We start from the raw sequence: 18,043 nt of genomic DNA, 5'->3' as shown, positions 1-18,043 counted from the left end.
TTGCGACGATGATACCAGCAGTTGCGCGAGATTGCCAATCATCTGTCCGAGTCGTGTACAAGTGTCGGAGACCAGAAAACTACTCGTGAATGGCTAATTGAAGTGGCACTTCAATTTGGTATATGTTTGATAGATTGTTAGATAGATTCTCTTTGCATCAAAATCATAGATACGAGGGATAGGAAGTGACATTCCTCAAGCTTCTTTCTCAACAACAACGCTAAAGAAAATGAAGCAGGCCGGGGAGAAGGTGAAGTGTATGGCGATGGTGGTGTGTTCTCGGTGGAGGTTGCACGCAGCGTAACAGTGGCGAAGCCACGAGATTCGATTGCGCGCGAGTTGGAGGTTCGCTCACGGTTCTTAACGCTTGGCGCAAAAGGAGGGCGAGGGATGGCTGCTGTGTAACGAAGACCTCGATAAATTGATGGCAGGACAAGTTGACGAGACGTTTGAGGAAATGTGGCCGTCGTTTCCACTCTTCAAAGACGAATCCGATCGAGGACACTTGAAAACAATCTTTGAGCCCGGAGTGGGGGAAGTCCACGCCTTGGTGTCGGCGGTGGAGCTTCCTTCTCCACCGCCGACTCTCCACCGCCGACATCCGTCGCGCGCCCAAACGAGAAAAGGATTGTAATCTATTACGGCAAGTGCGATCGGAGGGAGTTGGAGTACTATCAACACCAAGGCAAGCTGATCCGAATCAATTGCGACGACTACTGTTTAGACATTCTGCGCGAATTGACGGGCTTACTGATGTGCAGTTGTCTAGGGAAGCACCTGCGATTGGGCAAAGTTGGTGTGTGAGAACCGCTGTGCTGCTTTCAATATATCAAAGAAGACCTGATGCTGTACCTCGCAATCTTGGGTGGGAAGGCGTCCTCGGGTTACCAAGACTGTGAAAATGCGATCGCCTACTCAACAAAGAGCACTTTCGTGGAGTACCTGGACAGCCACGGTTTTTTTTTAATGAAAGCTTGGAGGCTATATCTAGCGATTTCAAGAGGTTTGAGAACATGGTCGCTCATGCACTCTTTTGTTCCTCTCGGAAGAAATGGCGTGCGGCATTCTTTCAACGACTTTTCGCTTGGTTTATGGGCGAGTTTCAAGACCGGTTGATGAAGATGGTGATGATCATCCGGAATGGTTCGGGCGGTGGCTCCGACAAAGGATTGTTGCCAGCGCCTTGTTCGACGGGCATCCTGCGCAGGATACGACCGAAAATATGGTGATCCCTTTTCTAGCTCCACCAAATGCCGTATGACCCCAGTGCGGTCTTGACGCGCACAGTCAATGCTGCAATTTGGTCATCTCATTCGTATCGTCAACCATAAGCGGCGTGAGGTTTACATTGATGGCTTGGAGAGGAATCCCGGAACAGAAACATAAACTCGTTTTCGTTGTGAGTGCAAGTATTGGGGAAGAGTTGTACATGTAGACATCGATACAATGCCAGGTATCGTTCGTGGGTTGGATACGGCATGGTGCTGGTATTTTGTGAGAAATTGCAATATTGGTTGCGTCAAAATTGCTTGTCAGTATGGTCGTGCTGATCGAGTTTTCCAGCCAGTTGAAGGCAACCGAGATAAATTGGTTATCGTCACGGAAACTGGGAATACAGATAACCCAGGTCGCTCCGATTTGAACGCCAGCTTGACTGAGTTTTAACTTCTTCGTTCGTTTTTTTAATTTCGCATTCGGGAGCCTGTCGGTAAGTTACTCAGGTTTTTGATCTCGTTTTGGTGAATACAACTTTCACGAGCTTTTTTCATTCGGCGCGGGTAAATCAGCTTGCCACCTCAATACTGAAAACCTCTCCAAATGAGCTTACGATGCACTTCCTTGCAACTCATCTGAATACTAACCAAATCAAAAACTCGAGGGCTAAACACTGGTCCGATAAATTAGGTAGAAGCCAACCTCACCCATGACGACCTATTGTCCTGCAAGTATTGTTCTCCTCAGTGTGGTCAATAAGTTTATCAAAGAGATCCGCGAGGTTAGTTCACCTTTGAATGAAAAGTATACGACCGACCTATGTAATAGATTCCTGTATTGGTGCATAACTCACGAAACAAGCACTAAGTCGATGGCGCCGGAGGCATGATCGGTGCGAAGCCTAACGCCTTGATCGCCTTGGGCGCGTACTCACGTATCCTCATGGTAGAAGACGATGGACGTTGCAGTTGTGCTGATATAGCACCCTCTGTACTCATGCTGTCGTTGAGCACGGCTTGCAATGCTGTTGGGCCGCCACGTGCAACAATGGCATCCTTCAAGCTCGCTGCAAGGACAAAAAAACGAGAATCATTAGCATTTAATACTGAAATCAAACACACAAAGCTCGACGCACCTTCAGATGAAATGTTCGACACAACCCACACAGAATTGGCCTGGATGCTCGCACTCTTTGAGCTGAGCAATCGCACCAAAGTATCCACCGACCTGGACAGTTCAACAACGGCAGCAGCATCGCTTACACCACTCGTAGTCATCAACGCTACACCAAGTAACGACAGTTGAACCAGTTGTTCGTCCTGGTTTGCGCCGCCTCCCCCAGGAAACTGGATGATACCGAGAAGAGCCTCCAATGCTCCACAATGTGCCATGCGGCCGCGGCACTGAGCTGACGAAGCGAAGTTCACCAGCAAGAACAACGCGTTCAACCGCATGGCGGTACTGCCAGCCCCTCCTTCAGTCACGCTCAGTTCACGCAACACCTTGACTAGAGGTTCAACACTGCTCACCAGGGCTGCTTCAGGACAGAGATCGGTAATTTGACCTGCCTGAGTCATCGTGGTGAGTGCCTTAAGGGATTCTGCGAGCACTCGCTGTTGAGAAGTTGGGGCTGGGGACATGGCCACAACCACTTGGAGCACTACGTCGTACGTCGTTGGGGCGAGTTTAACCTTCAGGGTCTCGTCGGTGATCAGCATGTTCAAGAAGATCATCACCACCAAGAGTAACTCGTTCTTGCCTCGGGTGCGTGCTGATGGTAACGCTGATGTCATCGCTGCCGTAGCCGAGCGCGCTTCATCGGATAAAGCTCTCACAAGACTCAACAACGCATGCGATCCGCCCTGTTCCTCTGATCCAAGAAGCAGTTCACGCACCTCGTCAAAATTCGGATGGTCCTCGACAAATTCAGAGACCACACGGAAGGCTTCCAGCTTGACTCGGAGCTCCGAAGCACCCAGCAGATCCAGTGCGACTCGTAAGCCTTCTCTCTTCTGTAGAAGCTCTCGAATGTTAACTTCTTCCTCTCCGTTTCCATAATGTCGCTGTTGTTGTTGCTGGCTTTGTGGTCGTCTCTGCTGTCGCTGCTGGATGAGGTTGTGGCGATTCTTTCCTCCTTTGATAACGGCCACAAACACCGCTAGTGCATTGGTGACAGTGCGGTGAGCCTCAGGAACAGGTACACTGCGCCTGACGCTTTCCACAACTTGGCTTATCATCAACTGTAGGAACGGAGCGTCCATATCTGCAACGCTGGCCAGGCGACTTACCGCCCCTAGAGCCTTACGCTGAGTAGCGCCCTGACTGTAGTCCAGTACCTGGTCGCAAAGCGTCTCGAGTATTCCGTTCGAGACGAGCTTAGGAAGGAGTTCAGCATCTTTTGATAAGCTGTACACGATCGATACGGCGTTGTTATGCACGCCGAATTCACCAGGTTGGGGCTCCTGCTGCGTGTATTCGAGCTGCTTCTCGACAACCAGGAACTCACGCAGCTTTGGTAACAGATTCGAGGACACAATTCGCCGGCTCACAATCTGGCTGCGGTCGCACATTTTCCCGAGAAGAGCTAGCACACAGGCCTCGATCTCGCGTCGGCGCGGTGTAGCAACTAGCGGCGAGAAGAGAATTTGCGCCAGCACAGGAACTGTAGCATTGTGTACCAGCGCATCCAGGCAGAGCGAGAATGCACAAAGGTGCGCTAATGCTTGCAGCGCATGCAGAACCACCGGTAAATGAACCGACTCGAGTGACTCAATCAGCAGCGAGATGTTCTCGGGAGATACCAGTGACGCTCGAAGGTCTTCTTGGGCCGCAATTCTAGCGATCAAATGCGCTGCGTGAGCCTGTGTACCCGCACTATCGACAGGCTGACCTTCCTTCGTGCTGGGCCTCCTGCTACTTGAATCACCTTTCCCAACAGGACCTGCTGCCAGTGAACCAAAGAGAACCGCAGCGATGCCAGGAGCTTCGCCAATTTTCAGCAGCACTTCATCATGCGTACGTGCTGCACGTGACAGACACTTGAGAGCTTCAGCCTGTCTGAACGCCACCGCGCGCTTAGAATCTCGCCACGAAGGTGGAGATTGCTGTACATTGGGATCACAGCCGCATTCGCGAAGAAGAGTGGGGATGGCGTCGAGGTTGAATAGCGCAGTGATAGCTGGGTCCATCTCGGAGAGCGACCCAAGCAGTTCCCAGCTGCATCGTGCCTGAAGTTCTGTCGCTGGCGACGCGTGAATATGCCACATTATCTGCTGCATCGCGCGTTCGTAAGCTACACACGCAGCACGGCCAGCATCACCGGTGCGTTGCAATATCACGAGAACACAGAGAAGCAGGCGAGCTCGCACGCCTTGAAGCAGACCATTATCGACCTGCGCGTACAAAAACATCAGTAAATCGACAAGAACTTCATCAATGCTGGCCGTCGTCTCCGCTCCAGGTGTAGGCGTGTTGACCACCATTTCGACCAGGCTGAGGAAGAGCTCCATAGCTCCATGACCAATATCGCTCTCACTGTTAGCACCTCCACAGAAAATCGGCGTCAGTGGCGCGAGGAATGCACGCAGCAAGACGGCATATCGGCAGATATCCTCGAAACAGGTGGAACTGTTCACTGCTAACCAATGCAGCAGCGCAAGAACTTGTTCGACAAGAAGTAGATCATCACTTCCTGGCTGTGAATTGGCAGTAGGTGATGTAAAATGCCCGGTCACCAGCATAAACGCATTGCATAGCCATCTTGCATCGATTCGCCCAACGACCAAAACATCCGTCTCGCCCGATTGAGCGTCCTCGTCTAGCTGGGCTCGGACGAGAGCAGCCAACTCCAGCACCTGCACGATTTGACTCATTGCAAGCCGTGGTCTTTCCTGGAAATCGTTATCTTCTTCTCCACGCTGCCTGGCGAAAGCGACAGCTAGGAGGGCGTTCAAATTCCAGCGGGTAAGGTATAATTCTCCAAAGCCGCTTTGCAAAGTGGTGGACAGACTGAGGTCTGGCGTTGGGCTCCAGCCAGCAATTTTGACCAGAGATGCTAGGCAATCGCTGGTGATTGTCAGCGCTAGCTGATCAGCGGACGCTTGTTCACCCTTTGTTACTTCTGGCTCACGCTCGGGGGCGATAGCTGCAGCTTGGGCCTTTTCGGCATCAGCCACAAGATACGTCATGAAGGAGTCGATGGCTTGCTCCTTGGTCGGCGCATGAGTTAACGCATACCGCTCGAGGAAGCGCAACAGATACGCCACACGCTCACGGCGCTCAAGTTCCGAACTAGCAGCATCAAATTGCTCAAGCGCTCTCGCAAACTCTTCATTGAGGTCGGCACTGTAACCGAGCATGCCCAAAAGCGCAACAGGAAGGGCCTTATCATCAGGCGATATTAACGGGTTGTTCTCCACAGCACTACGCGCCCCAGCAGCTTTCATCTCCTCGATGAAGTAACCTGTGCTAGCTAGCAGCAGCAACAACTGCAGAACTAAGTGGCGAGATCGATTCGCCTCCCTCTCCGGCATATGGAAAATGTGAAGTAGTTTCGGTAGCAAAGCTGTAGTACCCGCAAACGCGCTGCATCCCGTTAGGACAAAGGTGTCGCCCCACGCCTCTCGAACATCCATCAATGCTTGCAGCGCACCCTCAACCACACGAGGGGCTAGTACATCACCTCCACAGCTGAGCACCGCGAGGCATCGCGAACACAAATCGTTTCTCGCGCCAGACAGCGACTCCTCCGTTTCTTCTTCTGAAGTAGTCAAGTGCGCGACCACAGACAACATTCGACATGAATTCCGGAGCAGTTCGTTGTCCGGTCGCTCGGTAGTTTCCACCCAGTTGAACCAGTCTCGCAGCAAGCACATCCAAGTAGCGGTTGGTGCCTGGGCAGTGAATAATGCCGCTAGTGCCGGGGTCAAAGGGCTCACGGTTTCCACGATACACGTCCAGAGCATGATGTCCTCATCGTTGAGCGTGACAACGGAAGGATTCGTTGTAAGACACACAGTTGAGTGTACCAACAGAAGTTGGTGGATCAAAACAATCAACGCACGACGTGAATCGCCCTCTGAACGGAGCATGTCGGAAATGCCTGATCGCATAGCTGACGTGGGGGGACAGCTCGAATGCACGAAGCTGAGGTAGATGCTCAACGCTCGTTTCAGCGGTTGATTGACATCGTCGCCATCTGCGAGCAAGGCTTCGTGCGCATATGATGCCAAAAGCGCTGATAGTTTGGCGAGGAACCGTCGACTGACGACAAAACCCCGTGCGATGGAGACATATAGCACCTGCGTGAGGACAACCGCCAGCTCCGACGCGCGCTGCGCTGCATCATTTCCAGGTTGTGTGAATACGATAAGTAGCTGCTCAAGGATCTGGTTATCGCCTACAGACTCACGCGCCCGCTCCGGGTTGTTCTGGAAGGCACTTACTATAATTCTCTCCGCAATATCGTGATGCTGTCGCGACGCGCTTACAAGCAACACAGTGAGCAGCTCAGCCAGCAGCTTCGGAAACAATGGAAAGTAGAAACTCTCCGTTGGGGTCTCCACTGTTGTCAACGAGAACGCACCACGCAGCACACGTAGCGCGGGGAGTTGCCTTTTAGGTGTTTGGTGGGTTGCCACTCGCGTCTCGAGTAGTGGTGCGAGCTCCAGTAATTCTTCCGGATGCCAAGCCACTTTGTTCTCCTGTTGGTAGGCCACATCCAGCAAGTTGGCCAGCAGCTTGAGACCGTGTGTGACTTCCACTGGCGTCGCTTCTTCATCTTGGACACTATCACCTTCGCGTCCAAGGTGGAGAGCCAAGTGCTGATTGATGACACCGCAAACTCGCGTCAATATCTCTGCTGAAGAGTGACCAACTAGTTCAATACAGCCAGCGGTACTCATCAGATAAAGCAGCAGTAACGCATCGCGCGATACGCTCGAGAAGGTATCTGCTCGCTTGGTGCCAGCACTTTCCTCCGGCTTCTGTAGTAAACGTTCGAGCAGGACGACCAGCGGTCCACTGCTTGCAAGATTGGCTCGAAGCTCGCGGTTTGCCTTAGCCAAAGCTACCAAGCCCGACAGTGCCAACCGCCGTTTAAGCGGCAATGCATTCTTCTGGCTCAGTCTACCCTCTTCTTTCTCGTATGATAACACGCAGGATAGAAAGTGGGCCGGCAATTTTGAGGCAGCAAGCCCCGGAGCCACAGTCATACCAGCAATTGCGAGGTTTGTGAGAATTTGAATCGTTGTCTGAGCGCCTTGAATGTCGTCGTCTTGCTGTTGCTGAATGCTCAGCGCCAGCAACGGGAGGTGGCCATTAACTTCTACGATACGTTCCGGTCCATGCAACGCTCGTGAGAGCTCTGTCAGTAGCGTACAGGTCAACGCGAGCCGCTTGTTGAGATTACTCCATGTTTCTTTTGCGTCAGGTGTTCCACGAGCATCCACCCACTCTTGAATGCACTCCACCAGCCGAGCCACGCACCCTGGTGCGACCAACAACAGTGCTTGCACCTCGGTGTCGCCTCTGGACAAGTCTAGAATGAGCGCCAGCAGCAAGTTCTGCACCTTGATATTTCTCGCTTGACACAGAGCCACCACAAGCGCCGGCACTCCATCTGCGACGACCAAAGCTACACGCACTTCACGCTGCTTGAGTACTGCCAGCATCAACTGCGCAGATGGAATCGCTACTTCATCGCTCGATGATCCCACTAGCTGGAGAAGCGCTGGGATGTCTTCACCACTGTTGAACAGAGCTGCATACGGAGATGCGAATTCTCCATTTCCCACAAACGCACGGATCAACTCGATGACGAATCGGCCCAGCGCTGGGAAGGTATCAACCACAGACAACCAACGCTCGAGAGGCAGTAGCTGAGGAAGAAGGGCACGCTTTCCTTGTGCCAAGGTTTCGGTCGAGGCTTTGCATACGGCTGCATTGCTGCCAAACGGGCAGCCAAAGACGTTGAACAAGATCGACAACAGCATTTCGCACCACCGACCTGTGAGCAGCGCAGGACCATGTTCACCATCCAGGAGACGACAAATTCGTGGTAGCAGCTCCAGATATCGTACGTGTGCAGCTGGGATAGCTGAGACCTTGACGAGTACGCTCAGTGGCAAGTGAAGAAGCTCCGGTGCTTCAGCTGCGTCGTTTTCCAGGGATGCGATGGTGGCGGTCGTCATTTGTTCTACAATACCGAAGAGCTTTGACACCACCTGGGCGACATCAAATGCTAGAACGATACCTTCTTCCTGGGAGAAAAGTACGTGAAGCATGGTGCATGAATCCTCAAACACACGACGATTAAGAGGTGTGGATGAATCACCACCATTCTTCGCAATAATGTCGAGTGATGAGCTGCTAACAGCGAGGTCTGCCAAAATCAGGATACCGTCCATGCCACAGAGACCTGGTAGCATTGGCATATTCGCTGCCATGAGAGATAGAATCGGCGTGATACGAGCCTGCAAGGGTCTGGATTCACTCTGCAACAAGCCTTTACACCGAGCAACCGTGCGGTCTGAAGAGAAGAGTAACACAGTGTCTTCACCGTGTAGTGTAGCTAAATGAAGCATGCATCGCAACACTTCGTCTAATATCCGTCGGTCGTGCAACAACACCAAGTTATCCAGAGCCCGAGGCACATGCAATGCGAGGGCTTTTTCACTCAGTTCAGATGAAAACGACATCATGCGTCGGCAAACTTGTAGTGCAGGCAGCACGGTCTTAAACTGCAGCGCCCAATCTGCTCTAGCACGCTCCGCTACTTCTGCAACCTCGGTAGGACTGGTCTCTTCACTGCACGCAGACTCCTTTCGAATGAGCACGAGACTTTCGGGTCGACTGGGCAATTTCTTCCCGCCAAAGTGATGCAGTGCTGCAGCCACGATATCGATGAGACCGCGAGGTGCTTCTCCTCGCTGAAATTGCGCCGCGATTTCGTTGTGGGCTGTTAGAACACTAAGACAGCAGTACGCGTCACGCAGCTCACTTAGTGGAGAAGATTGCGGGTCTTGAGCATATACCTGCATCCACTCCGCTAGATGCAGCAGCACAGCACTCCAGTTTTCGCACCAACCCTCACTGTCACCCCTGCTACCTGAGCGTTCCTTCCCAGGCGAATTCTTTTCACTCACCAGTGGTTCATTCGATGCCCACGGTTGCTTATTGAGCATTCGAGCGAGAAGTTGCAACGCCGGACAACGAACTATAGGCTCAACCGCCTCCAATAACGAAGCGACCGGTGTACACACTCGCTTTTGAACAAGTTGAGTTAGCACGGTCTCTGCTTCGGCCTCGACCTCCGTAGCGGTTGTCAAGACTGCAAGCACATCAGAGATGACCGATGTTGGTAAATTCAGATAGTCAGGAGCGCATAACCCGCATCTAATGAGCACGTCCAGCCCACAAGCATCTTCCCACACCCAGCCGCGCACATTTGTTGCTGTAGTCTCAACTTCAGCTCGCACCTCGGTTTCTTCACTTGACGCTTGTGGTGTTGCGAGTAGTGCCAACGTCCAGATGCTGGTCGCTACACCTTCAGGTTTCACACGCTCATCATTTGCGTGGTCTGCTTGAGCTAGCAAACGAGCAACTGCTGAACGTTCAAGACGGAGTCGTGGCGCATGACCAAAGAACGCCAAGTAGCCCAATGTCTCCGTCACCATGAGTTGTACAATGTCCAGACGATCGTCGTAATTCGGCAGAGCTGGTAGCGTGAGAGAAAGCAGTTTTCCGATAGCAGGAACGCCAGCCAGAGGTGCAATGGTCCGTGCTGTCGTCTCGTCCGTGACTAAACGCTGCAGCGAGCGCATTGTATGCAGCAATCTCAATATGCTGTCATCGCTAGCAGATACAGTTGAGCACTCCAGGCATGTCAACAGGAACGGCAACGGCTGGATGGCCCCGCCAGTGATCAACAACACGTATGCACGACTCGCCGGCGATACTTCCATCACATCTGCGAATGCTCGTAGCGCCAGTAGCAGCAGATGTGATTGTCGCTGCGTTTGAGGAGCTACCATGAAGCGGAACAGTGGGGCTACTAGATCTGGAGAGGCTTCGAGGTAGGGCACCATTATTGGTAGTGCAGATAGCCCGGCGAGCGCCTCAGCAAGCTGCTCACGTTGTGGCTCTGGCAGTTCGGGTGTCCCGAGGCCGAGCGCTTTCAAAACTAGCGGAAACCCTCCAGCTTGGACAAGAAGTTCACGGTTGGGTGTCTGTCCCGAGAGTGTGCGGACAATCGCAGCAAGAGATACTGCGAATGCTAGCACAAGACTGTCACCACCATCTGCTGGGAACAAGTCGGGGGCCGTACCCGAAGCCACAGCTAGCCACAACTCGAAGTATGCAACCAACACCTCGACACCGCCTTCCTCTGCAATAACCTGCTCGTCATAAGCCGACGGACACAGTTGCTGCAAGACGTCGATGCATTCCCAAGCTAACAACGACAATGCTGAAGGTCTAGCTGCAAGTGGTGGTGCTGAGGCCTCGCCTTCTACTTCAGGCAGAGGAGCGGGTGGTAGTTCGACACGAAGGAGCTCCACCAGCAGACTAGTAAACTCCAATTCGGATAGGCGACGGGTTGCTTGATCACCCAGGGCCTTGCAAAGGCGAGCGGCGATTTGCACCGTGTGAAGTCGTCGCAATTCCATCGTTTTGTCAACGTTTTCCTTATCGACTGGTAGCGGCTCCTCTGGTACAAGAATGTACGGTGGCAATCTCACGTAGACGTCGTTTTCGTGCAGTATAACAGCGATTCTCCTCGTGCCTGCGATACAAGCCAGAAGTCCCAGAACCGTCTCGTCGTTTTCGCCTAGAACGCCTTCTTCAATCCGCAGTTCTTGTACCATACGCCCGAGTGCTTCACCACTATCTTCAAGAGTAATGGTGGTTTTGTGCTCCTCCACGGTGACAAGCAGCGCGAAGATGCGCAGCACATTTCGAATGGTCTTGGCATTGGTGGCTTCGTGGACAAAGCACGCTCGCAGCAACGACACGGTTTTCTTGGGCAGGAAAAACTTGAGCGAGTCATCCGCCAGCAGCGCTAGAACAAGTCGACTTAGGTTTTTGCCTAACGTCTGAGGGTGTAGTTGCAGCAGCGGCGTGAGCACATCAGCGATAATTTCTTCGCCTTTCAGAGACTGCCGTACTCGTGAAAACTGCGTCAAAGTGCCAAGTAATCGCACAGCACGGTCTAGCACGCGGTCGTGCGGTACATTTGCAGGCTTCCGTAAGATTCCGTGCACCAGCGTGGCAGGGACATCAAGTGACAGAAGCTTCATAGGATTGCCGCCACGAGCTGCTAACTTGGCCAGGACGTAGGCTGCAGCCTCGACTACCACAAGACTCGTAGAAGTCAGCAACTTCGATAAAGCTTGCAGTGCTCCGCGTCGCGTTGCAGCATCTTGTAGCGCATTATTCTGCTTCAACCAGCATGCCAAAGTGTAGCAACCACACCGTGCCACGAGTTCACTAGAGTGGAGAAGCGCCTGGCACAGCACTGCAACTGCCAGTATATCGACCACTTTGGCTGAACGGTAGTTATCAGCACAATTACTGAGAACCAGCAGTGTTTGCTCCAGCACTGCTGTCTGCAGACTCGGGAATGCACTGAAATCTAGCGTTTGAGACGGAGAATCGGTCTCAGCCTCACGAGGTTCATCGCTCTTCTCCCGTCTGGGTGACCCACCTCGAGCTTCCACACTCTTCTTGGGAGAGTTTCTTGCCATGCTCTCGTACATCTCCTCGTCATCCTCCTCTTGTTGATCACGTGGAATCCACGGACCATTATTTTCCGTATCAACTGGAGAAACGCCACGGAGTGGGGATTTTCCAGGTGACCCAGCTTTCGGTGGGTATCCGAGACCCAAACCTTTACCCGTAGACATCAAGCGCATGACCTCTTTCTCCGATAAATAGTCCTGCAATGGAGCGGGCAACGCTGACGCTGCAAGCTGTAAAAGTAACAATAGTGAACCACTGCGTTCGTCCTTCGCTTCCGCGATACGCGAGGCGTTACTTGAGGCGAAGGACAAATTCGCCAGACACGTGATCGTCAACTCCACCATCTCTAATTCATCAGCCCCACTGGTTCCCCCGAGGCCGACTCGTAAACGCGCCAGAAGAGCTTCCACGCATTCGCGCAGACCGAAGCGAGTCTTGTTGAAGGACTCGCGGGTAAGATGCCGCACTACAAGCAATGCTGCTCGAGCGATGCGCGAGTTGATATGCGTAAGGAGCCTCACAACGGATAAAACGTCGACGCAGCGCGACAATTCGAGGGCTTGCGCTGGCATCGGAGCCAGCTCGCCCAGTACGAGCATGGCACTTTCGACTATGGTGCCGTTTGAGCCTTTCAGCAGAGCACTCAGCTCAGCGACAACAGGAGCTTCGCACTGGAGGAGGAACTTTTTGTTGGCATCATTGCCCACGACTAACACGGCCAGCGCCCTGGCCGCACTCTTGGCGACACCAAGTGCCTCATGATGCACGAGAGATAAGAGCTTCTCGAAACACACCTTACCACCAAGTTTGACCTTGTTACCAGCGTGGGAGCCAAGCTTCACCACAGCGAGCAGAACATTTTCAAGAACATGACGCCGCTGTGACGATAAGCGATCCACGAGTGGAGCTGCAGCGCCTGCAGCTCCCAAGCGGACTTTGTTGCCTTCGTGCCGTGTAGCTGCATTTGCCACAAAGAGAGCTGCATAGCGCTGGAGTCCAGGTAGCTCTGATTGCAGACCAGCAATAACTGCTGCGAGGAGGGATTCGCCACCCTCGTTCAAGATAACGCCACGACTCTCAGGCGCTTCAGCCAGATAGGCAAGTAGTTGTGCAGTTGGAACACGCACGCGCCCACTAGGATGGCGCAGTAGTTTGGTGAGTAGCGGAACAATCCCAGCTGATACCAGTCGACGTTGGTTTGTACTACTAGCAAATGCCCCCATTGCAAGCGCTCGAGTCCACGCCGCACAAAATCTTTCGTCATCGGTATCATCGATATTAACGAGCCGAACAAGTTCTGCAGACTGATCGCATTCCAGCAACTCCTTCTTAGACGCACGAGCCGCTGATCCGGAGCCTTCGCACAAGGCTGCAAGAGCCTGAAGACCCTTGATCTGTAGTTTTCGCGAGGCTCTCTGGTCTTCGATGAACTCGGGTCCGCTATGAGCTTCAGATACCAACGCCACAAGAAAACTTGTGGCACCTAATTCCTGGAATTGTTGACGATTTCCATCATGTCGATGAACAAGATAGCGAACAAGCCCACAAGCCCGCCGACGTACATTGTACTCGGGTCGTTGATGCAGAGCACGCATCACTACAGAAGCCCCATTGGCATCGAACACAAATCGTGGCACACCAGGCTGTTCGCAGGCGAGTCGTTGCAGCAGGTGAAGACTTGCACGAGCCACTGGTGCTAGTGCCGAGTCGGCATGTCGAAGCGAAAAATCCACCATCTTGGCTGTGGCCACGACTCGTCTGGCAGGTGCTTCACCTTCAACAGGACTTTCAACTTCAGTCTCGTCGTCGATTTCAGCCTGCGCCTCAATATCATTAGGCGATCTAGCTGCACTGCATACCCACGCTAGACTATCCAGTGCCTCAGCAAGCAGCTCAGAATTCAGTGCAGTCGATGGCGAATGCATCAGCAGTAGCAATGCCTCCAGTAGACGACTCTCAACTACAAGATGCTGGATCGCGGCATCTTTTCGAGCGAGAAGCCCGAGGAAGAGAAGTACGTGGAGTTGGGGCAGAATACCTAGTCCTGTAGACGCGCGCTCGCGATCACGTAAGAGATCCTGAATACCGTTTAGCACTGCTGGTACAGCTAGTGTGCGGCGCAGACCTGGTGTCTTCGATCGCGCTAGCGCGCTCATGGTATCGATAGCAAGCCGAGCGATAGGGTCACAAACGTGTTGGAATAATTCCACGATGCACAGGAAATGCGGCGCTACCACGATGGACTGCTTGGTGATCTCACAACATGCCGTTCGATAAGTACTCCGGATAACCCAGTACAGAGACTTTAGACCTGGTGGCACGGAGTGCTTCTCCTGCGCCTCCAAACCTTGGCTGCTGTTGCCTGACGCCTGAATCATGGCTGTCAACTGCTTGCCATGGGCTGGTTGGCTTCCAATACATCGCTGTAGCAACTGAAGAAGGCCCGAAACCGAATCTGGAATCTGGGCAAAAGCGATACGCTTGTCCTCGTACTGGAACAGGTTGCCCCAAACTCGACAAGCTGCAACAGCTACAACGAGATCGGCACTTGAGGCAGCGAGGAGCTTGGCCAAGTGACGCTGGGCTGCTCTTGAAGGAATATCAAGTGAGTTCAGACGCTTAAAGAGCCGACGTAGTAGTGTTGCTGCCAAGACTTGCACTCGTGTACTCAGCGAGGCCTGAAGCAGGTTGGCAATGCGGTCTGGATCACTTGCAAAGAGCTGCTCTAGTGCACGTACATTTTTGTGTGCTGTGAGCCCATCCAGGAAACCCAATACTTGCTCGTGCAGCGCTTCATGGTTTAGTCGCGTGGCAATACTCAGCGCTTGATCTACGAAAAAGGTCGAGGAGCTCATGTGCTCACTCAGCTGTGCGGAGTGTGCAGCTAAAGCACCTAGCAGCGGCGTAAGGCCGAAAAGATGCTCTGGTTGATGATTCTGGAATAATGCGCCGAGTATCTGCAGAGCATCAGGTATACTCTCCACAAGCCTGCTGAATGCCAAACTGCTTCCAGGTACGTCTATTTCGTCTTGGGCTTCACCAGACGTAATTTCTCCACAGCTACAGTCATGATCGCAACTACAGCATTCCAGGAAGAGCACTAATAAGCTCGGCAAAAACACTGCGCTTGCACCGCGCAGATACTCCAGCATTATGGACATACTTGTAGCCTCGCAGATGTGTTCTTTCACATGAGGGGCTGTGCTAAGCGCGGCCAGCAACTTGAGTGCGTAGGTAGACCCCGCCCCAAGCCTTATAATTGCTCGGGCATACACGTGCGGCAAGAAGTCAGTCCCCTGCATTTTTTCAGAGCTCGCAATTGTGCTGATACGCAGCGGTTCTGACGCTCCTGAAGACGGCAGTAGGAGTTCTGGTCGTACCAGTGTTCCGGTTCGAGAAACCAACGCTTCGCTTGTGACAGTCGCCAGAGCAAATATCGCGACTCGTGTTACCCTTTCGTCACGTCCAGGACCTGCCGTAGCTAGTGAAAGGATCACCAATTGCATGAGATTCTGTGGGGCATCAACTTGAAACAGGATTTGCCGTACGCGGTCATTCGCGTGGAGCGCTACGATACCCAGCGCATAAGCAGTTGACCCCAAGACCTCAGGTGAGCCTCCAACCAGCAGTTTGGCTAGAATTCCGAGGTTGGTCTCGGTACAAATGGCGATGTGGAAAATACTGGACTTGGCGAGACTCGCGAACAGAAAACTCGTAGCACTTGCCGCTGCTGAGCGCTTTGCCGCACCTCGTAAAGTTTCGAGCATGCGCCCCAGTGTTGTGGTGGTCTGTTCACGCGGAAAAATCGTATCCGTTTCGTCAGCAATTAGCGACAACGCGAAAATGACAGCGTCAGCGTTGGAATTCGTGGGCGTCATGAGGCGCAAGAAAATGTCGATACATCCGAGCCGCAATATCTCCGCCAGGTTTTCAGCTGTTCGCACAGAACGCAACGATAAGCGATTTAGACACCACTGTTGACTAGTGAAAACTGCTTCAACGCACCATTGGGGAGCGACAACCCGATACACGTGATGGCGGTTTTAGCGATCGCAGCGTGTGGTGAATGTACAAGCTCCATCAATACTGACAGCAATTTACAGGCTGGCAACTCAGCTTTCACGGCATCTACAAGAAGATAAAAGATGAGATGATCGTGGTACAGGCAAAGGGGGTGCAGACTAGCCAGTAACTTACTCTGACGCAACGTGAGCCGCAGAACCTTGAGCGATGCCAGAACAAGCTCCAAGTTCTCACCCTTCGCCAGCTCGGTTAGTCGTCCGATAAGCCCTGCTTCGCAAAGCGGCAGAATCACACTCGCTAGCAAAAATCACAAAACGCAATATAATGTCAGTCGTATGCGGCTCAGGAAGGTTGACACAAACAACGTACGACTGCCAGAGCACAACGCAAAAATGACCTCCAGTCCCAGATACGTCGCTTGCCGGTCTTCACTGTCCAGTAAAGCCATCACCTTGTTCATCCCTTTCACTGCGATAAAAATCTTCGCCACCGAATCTGCCTCAACACGCGATGGATCCACAGTCAGCACCAGCATATTATTACCCCATCCACAAACGATCACACCTCTCTGGACAATCCTCGACAGCAGAGCGAGCCCAGCACTTTTTGCAATTGGATCGACGCAATCCACGAGCGCGACCAGAGGTGAGACCCACATCTCGTCCAGCATGGCAGGGATGGCCACCAACGCTTCGTGCGGGGTCTGCATTTCAACGAGAAAAAAAACTTTCAGACAGCGTCACCAAACCCAAAGCCGACCTCGCTGCCTACCATCCTCTTGAACGGGTCTCGCGGCGTCGAGCTGCGCTTGCTGGGGCTGCGCGCCCTGGCGTCGGCGGCCTCGATCTCCAGCACGTCGCGCTGGTGCTCCCACCAGGGCCCCGCGAGCCACAGCGTCTTCTCCACGCGACGCAGGTACTGGTACACATCGGCCTGCTCCGAGTCGGTCTGGCAGCTCGGCGACCCGAAGAGCGCGTCTAGCGACTGGGACGCCCCCATTTCCAGCGCAATTGGATCCACGGCGAGAGGCGCCCGCCTATTGTTTTGGTGGTCGACCACGACCCTTTGCCGGGCAGTCGAGCACCGAAACCGAGATCATGTTGAAGTGGTTGAAGTGGCGCCTGATCCCACCGACGTGCACTTTCACACGCGTAACAAACCGCGAGTTGCCGTAGCGAAAGGTATTCGTGCGAGGGTTTTGTCGAAAAGGAGAGCAGCTCGCCGCTTTGCATCAATGGGGCTCCACCACCCACTCTACTCGTTCTCCATTACCCGGCCACGACAATCGCGATGGAACTCGGATCTAGGGGATTATGCGCTCGGTGGTGCAGCTCGGATGCAGTTCACACGCTGTCCTCGAGATAAGTGCGTGACGACAATGAAGAACGCGCTGCGTGAGTCGTGAGCGCCCACATTGTCCACGCTGGATAGGCCACTGGTTTGTCGCTCCAGCTGTAGATTCGGACCATTCCCCGCAGCGATAGAGCGTACCGGTACAGCACATCGGGACAACGTAGAGCGACTCACTCACAACATGTATGGATACCCGGCGTTTATCAGTCCGATGGTGCCGCCCCGACTTCACCCGAAGAGATCATTCATGACAGACACTATCAATTATTGTTGTACTAGGTGGACAACTTCCTCCTGTCGCGTTCCGACCTCTCGATAGTGCGCGTCCGCAGCATTCCCGTCACTATCCTGAGGGACGTCGTAAAGGGGGGGGGACAAAAATCGAACGCCCGCCCCCGCATACAAACGCCCAGTCTCCGGTCCTTATCCGAAGAACGTCGTGGCCCAAGCCCAGCAGCTCGCAGCACGCAGCTCACAGCCGGCGCCGTCCAGTGCAGTGCAGTAATCGTCGCCCCCTCCGCCGCCGTCGTCTCCGTCGCCGGGTCGGACCGTCACCTGCCTCGCCCCCCTCCGTCTCTCTCGTCTGCCTTCCGTTACGCTCCCCTGTCTCTGCGTGTGGCCGGGAGTGACTCACAGGCGACCGCGCGACGCCAACACGAAAGCGACGGCCAAGCCCCGCGCCTTCGACCGCTTCCGATCCTGGGCGGGCGGCCTG

At 53.5% G+C, this 18,043-nt stretch overlaps 1 protein-coding gene across 1 annotated transcript; it reads right to left on the bottom strand.

Annotated features, from left to right (window-relative positions):
- Positions 1-2,078: 2,078 nt before the first annotated feature.
- IUM83_01742 (uncharacterized protein) lies at positions 2,079-16,974 on the bottom strand (the record flags this gene model as incomplete). The annotated part of the gene is made up of 10 exons (XM_067925618.1): positions 2,079-2,281; positions 2,351-8,047; positions 8,222-8,474; positions 9,693-12,788; positions 15,501-15,886; positions 15,958-16,038; positions 16,150-16,272; positions 16,345-16,470; positions 16,540-16,678; positions 16,747-16,974. The coding sequence occupies 10 exons, from the start codon at positions 16,972-16,974 to the stop codon at positions 2,079-2,081; spliced, it is 10,332 nt and encodes a 3,443-aa protein (XP_067800702.1).
- Positions 16,975-18,043: the final 1,069 nt, after the last annotated feature.

The sequence above is a fragment of the Phytophthora cinnamomi genome (genome assembly GCF_018691715.1).
Source record: "Phytophthora cinnamomi strain GKB4 chromosome Unknown Contig0, whole genome shotgun sequence".
Classification (NCBI taxonomy): Eukaryota; Oomycota; class Peronosporomycetes; order Peronosporales; family Peronosporaceae; genus Phytophthora; species Phytophthora cinnamomi.
The sequence above is the reverse complement of the archived record's forward strand: the minus strand, read 5'-3'. Positions and strand labels throughout refer to the sequence as shown.